This window comes from Taeniopygia guttata, chromosome 18 (genome assembly GCF_048771995.1).
Source record: "Taeniopygia guttata chromosome 18, bTaeGut7.mat, whole genome shotgun sequence".
NCBI lineage: Eukaryota > Metazoa > Chordata > Aves > Passeriformes > Estrildidae > Taeniopygia > Taeniopygia guttata.
Window position 1 is genome coordinate 2,662,519 of NC_133043.1, and position 4,566 is coordinate 2,667,084.

The 4,566-nt window shown below is 50.2% G+C and overlaps 1 protein-coding gene across 1 annotated transcript in view; it reads left to right on the forward strand.

Moving 5' to 3' along the window:
• LOC115497648 (ATP-binding cassette sub-family A member 9) overlaps positions 1 to 2,604 on the forward strand; it is a 31,119-nt gene extending 28,515 nt beyond the window's left edge. The window contains 5 exon segments of the mRNA XM_030287411.4: positions 482 to 601; positions 1,654 to 1,794; positions 1,960 to 2,039; positions 2,134 to 2,189; positions 2,315 to 2,604. Of these exon segments, the coding sequence (XP_030143271.4) occupies positions 482 to 601; positions 1,654 to 1,794; positions 1,960 to 2,039; positions 2,134 to 2,189; positions 2,315 to 2,404 (487 nt within the window). The 3' untranslated portion in view covers positions 2,405 to 2,604.
• The last annotated feature ends 1,962 nt before the right edge of the window (positions 2,605 to 4,566 follow it).

Below are 4,566 nucleotides of genomic sequence, written 5' to 3' on the forward strand. Positions count from 1 at the left end.
ACTTTAAGGTTGTAGAATATAGTAATATATTAGAATATAGTAATATATATACAGCAAGATGGAGGTTTTAGGGTGGAGGCTGCTCCTTCTTATTCACCTTCTTCTTCCTTCTTCTCCATGGGTTTGTGTGGTGCTTTGTAGTTGGACAAAAAAGTCCACATGGCAGACTTTGAGTGATTAGTTATTGGGTTAAAAGTGAAAATAATTTATGTGTCATTTCTTAATTGGATCGTTTGGCCTTAAAAGACCTTGTATAGAAAGATAGTTAGCCACTTTGTAGCTTTTTAGTAGAACAAGCTGTAGAACCCATGACTTGTCATACAGATAAGAAATAATAAACATCCAAGCATGAACACAAGATACCGCCTCTAGTGCTCCAATCCCGACCTTGGCAGAGGTAGAAGAAGAAACCAGGAACTGGCAGACCAGGAGATTTTCTGTGGCTGCTCCCAGGAAGTGACTGTGACCTCTCTGTTCCCAGGAAGATGATTGAGGCCTCCATGAAGAGCAAGGAGAGGGCAGCCATCCTCTGCACGCAGTCCCTGGAGGAGGCGGCGGCGATGTGCGACCGCGTGGCCGTCCTGCTGTCCGGCCGGCTCCGGTGGGCACCGCGGGCGGGGGCTGCGGCTGGGGCTGGGCTTCCTTTGGGTTGGTTTGGGTTAGTCTGGGTTCGTTTGGGTTAGCTTGGGTCAGCTTGGCTTAGTTTGGAGTTAGTTTGGCTTAGTTTGGAGTTAGTTTGGCTTAGTTTGGAGTTAGTTTGGTTTAGATTGGGGTTGGGGTTAGTTTGGGTTAGTTTGGGATTAGCTGGGTTAGTTGGGGTTAGTTGGGGTTAGTTTGGGGTTAGTTTGGTTTGAGGTTAATTTAGGGTTAGTTTGGGTTAGTTTGGGGTTAGTTGGGAGTTAGTTTGGGTTAGTCTGGCTTAGTTGGGGTTAGTTTGGGTTAGTTTGGCTTAGTTTGGCTTAGTTTGGGGTTAGTTTGGGTTCATTTGGGTTAGTTTGGGTTATTTTGGGGTTATTTTGGGGTTAGTTTGGGATTAGCTTGGGGTTGGGGTTAGTTTGGGGTTAGTTTGGGGTTAGTTTGGCTTAGTTTGGGGTTAGTTTGGGGTTAGTTTGGGGTTAGTTTGTATTAGTTTGGGATTATTTTAGGATTGGGATTAGTTTGGGGTTAGTTTGGGTTAGTCTGGCTTAGTTGGGGTTGGTTTGGGGTTAGTTTATGGTTGGGGTTAATTTGGGTTAGTTTGGGTTAGTTTAGGGTTAGTTTGGGGTTAGTTTGGGTTTGTTTGGGTCAGTTTGGATTAGTTTGGGTTAGTTTATGGTTAGTTTGGCTTAGTTTGGGGTTAGTTTGGCTTCGTTTGGGATTAGTTTGGGGTTGGGGTTAGTTTGGGGCTAGTTAGGGTTGGTCTGGCTTAGTTGGGGTTAGTTTGGGGTTGGGGTTAATTGGGGTTAGTTTGGGGTTAGTTTGGTTTTTTCAATTCTTAATCTAAATGGAAAATACTGGTTTGGGTGCTGCCACGTGTGTAACAATCAGTTTTGTGAGGTAGCACAGTATGAGGAGCTGATGAATAAGAGGATGTACAGCTACTCCTCAGCTCCCTCAAGCCATTGATTTATTTGCTGCTTATGGTGGTTTCAGCAATGTTCCCCCCCTCTGCAGGTACATCGGCTCCCTTGAGGATCTCAAAAGTAAGTTTGGCACAAGTTACCACCTAGAACTCAAAATGACAGACGCGGGGCGAAGCGATGCTCTCCACACCGAAATCCTGACCCTCTTCCCCCACGCAGCTCGGCAGGAAAGGTCAGTGTCCACGGGCTGCCCACAGCCTGGATTTGGGTTGGGATGCTCTCTTCCTCCTCCTGACCTTGCTCAGTGATTTACCTGGAGCACAGTTATCCTACAAACCCCCCCAGACTGCAATGCTGACTCACAAAGGAAGAATTCATTTTTTTATTACTTTTTCAGGACTTCTTCCATGCTCACCTACAAGATTCCAGTGGCAGATGCACTACCTCTGTCCAGGTCTTTCTCCCAGCTCGAAGCAGGTAAAAAGAAACAATCAGTTAAATAAGGAAATCACTTTCAAATGGTTTATATGTGGATTTGGTTTTTAAGGATGCTTTCTCCATCCCTCCACAGCTAAACGGAATTTCAAGCTTGAGGAGTACAGCTTGTCACTGAACACTTTGCACCAGGTAGGCTGATGCAGGAGCTCCAGGCTGGGAGCTGCCTGTGAAAAACGAAGAAATAACCTGTGACCAGCACAAATACAGCCAGTCCGTGGCAATGATGGGATGCTTTCCACTGTGTCCCACTGCAGGTGTTTGTAGACCTCACCAGGGATGCAGAGGAACACGACCTGGAGGTGGCATCCAACGGGGCTGTGGAGCAGAGACCCCTTCACCCCTGAGTCTTGGAGCCACAGCAGGAAATATTCCATGTATTTCATCAGTGTTACTGCATTTCATCAGTGTCACTGGGAGCTGGGATCAGCTGCAGCCCCAGCACTCAGTGACCCACGTCACAGCACGCACAGCCCTGCAGGTGTTCTGCCTCACAGAGAAAAAAAAGAGTTATTATTTTAATAAATAAAGCCTTTATCCTTTGACACATCAGTGCCTGATGCTCATTTGTGCCCTTCTTCAGACTGGCTCACGGAGATTTGAATTCCTGAGCCCCGCTGTGGGGCTGTGAGGGAGACTGTGGCTGGGAAAGGGGGCTCAGTCCCTGGGGAGAACCAGGAGCAAACCCCAGGAAGGCTCTGCTCATCCATGGCAGGAGGACACCAGGTCTCTGCCCTGTCAGCCCTGAGAATCACCCTCTGGCTGGTGGGACGTGGCCAGCAGAGCTGCTGATTCCTGGGAGAGAGGGGCACAGGGCTGTATTTTGAGCCAAAAGGCTGCTCTTGCTGTGAGTTCCAGCTCAGGCCAACTTGGCCCATCTCATCCCCACCACTGGGGCCAGGGACAGAGGAAAGGACTCAGCAGTGGCTGGATAAATATAGTGAAAACTGGCAGCTCTTATATCATCATCTATAAAACACAGCTATTAATTAGAGTCAAAATAAGGTGTGCTTTGACCCAAAATACTGCTGAAGGTCAGCTGGCTGAGCCTTGCTCAGAGGGGAGCTCGTCACCAGCACCATGGGTCCCTGGGAGGGATGGGGCAACAGATGGGGAGCTGGGAGCAAGCACCATCACCCTGATCCTCCCTGAGCAGATCAGCATCTCCTCTTGGATTATCTGCCTGGCAGGGCTAGAGTTAAAAAGTAAATTAAAAAAAAAAAAAAGAATAAATGAAATAAAACAGGAACTCCCTGCTTTCAGGTGTTTCCCCCTGTGCCGTGTTCTCCTGTCCCCAGCACCCTCTGGCAAAGGCTGGGGACCTGCTGGAGGCCAGGGGCAGTGCCATCCCATGGGATGGACAGAGCAGCATGGCCCTCCCCATGTCCTGAGCTGCCCTGCTCAGGGTGGATGATGCAGGGGTGGTGCTGGGCTGGGACACGGGCAGGGAGAATTCTGCAGGTGCTTTAGGCAGACAGGGATGCGTGTCCGGGCACTGCAGGAAGGGATGTGGGCAAGCAGGTGCCAGCAGGTGGCTGCCGTGGCTCACGGATGGGCTGCTCCTGCCAGGAGAAGTGCCCGGAGCAGCCACCCACACCCGGAGTTCTGCTTTCCACACGGATCTCCCAACATCAGGGCTCTGCCAAGGAGGGGGGCAGGGAGGAGACTGGGATTCAGTGACTGGCACCTGGCATCTCCCCCTCTTCATGTTAGGCTTGTTGTTTTTCCTTTTGCAAGGAGGGGAGGAGAAGGTTTGGACACCCAGGAGATGTCCTGGGGACAGGCTGAGCTCCATCCCGTGCCTTGACTTACTGCACCTCTGCTGTCTGCTCTGACACGTCTGAATGGGATTTAAATCTTAGGAGTGTTTTTTTCCACTCCTAAGGAAGGAAGCAAATCCAGCTGCTCCACTTTTCCAAGCCCAGCCTCTGTCCCAGCTGCTCAGGCTCCCTCCCACCCCTGGTCCCTCAGCCGGGATGAGCCCGGGATGCTGCTGTGGGCGACAGCGTGGCAGCCACGCTCCAGAGCCTGGGCTGAAACCAAACCCATCCCCTTTAGAAGTGCAGGGTTTCTCAGGAGACATTTATTTCAGCATTTCCAAGATGTTTTTTAGCTGGAAGAGCTGTTGCTATCCAGGAAGCAGCACTTCTTTGCTATTCCTGCTCTGTGGCTGATGCCACGGGAAGAGTTTGCCACCTTTTGTCCCCCTCTGCCTGACTTGTGACATCGCCGTTGACTTCAGCCCCTCTTGCTGCACTGAGAAACACAGCAGAGTTTGTCAGAGAAAGGATTTTTTGCGTGGTTTGGTTTGCTGTGGGGTTGTTTTTCTTCTCTTGGCCACCACCCAGGAATGTCCCGAGTTAACTTTTCAGACAGCGCGCTCCAGCGCCTCAACAGCGATGTGCTGTTTGCTTTTTCTGACACAAACAAAGCTGGAGCCCTGCCAGGGAGGAAGGGGAACGAATCCAGGGGAAAAAAAGAATCCATGGTGTGAGGAATGTCTTCTGCA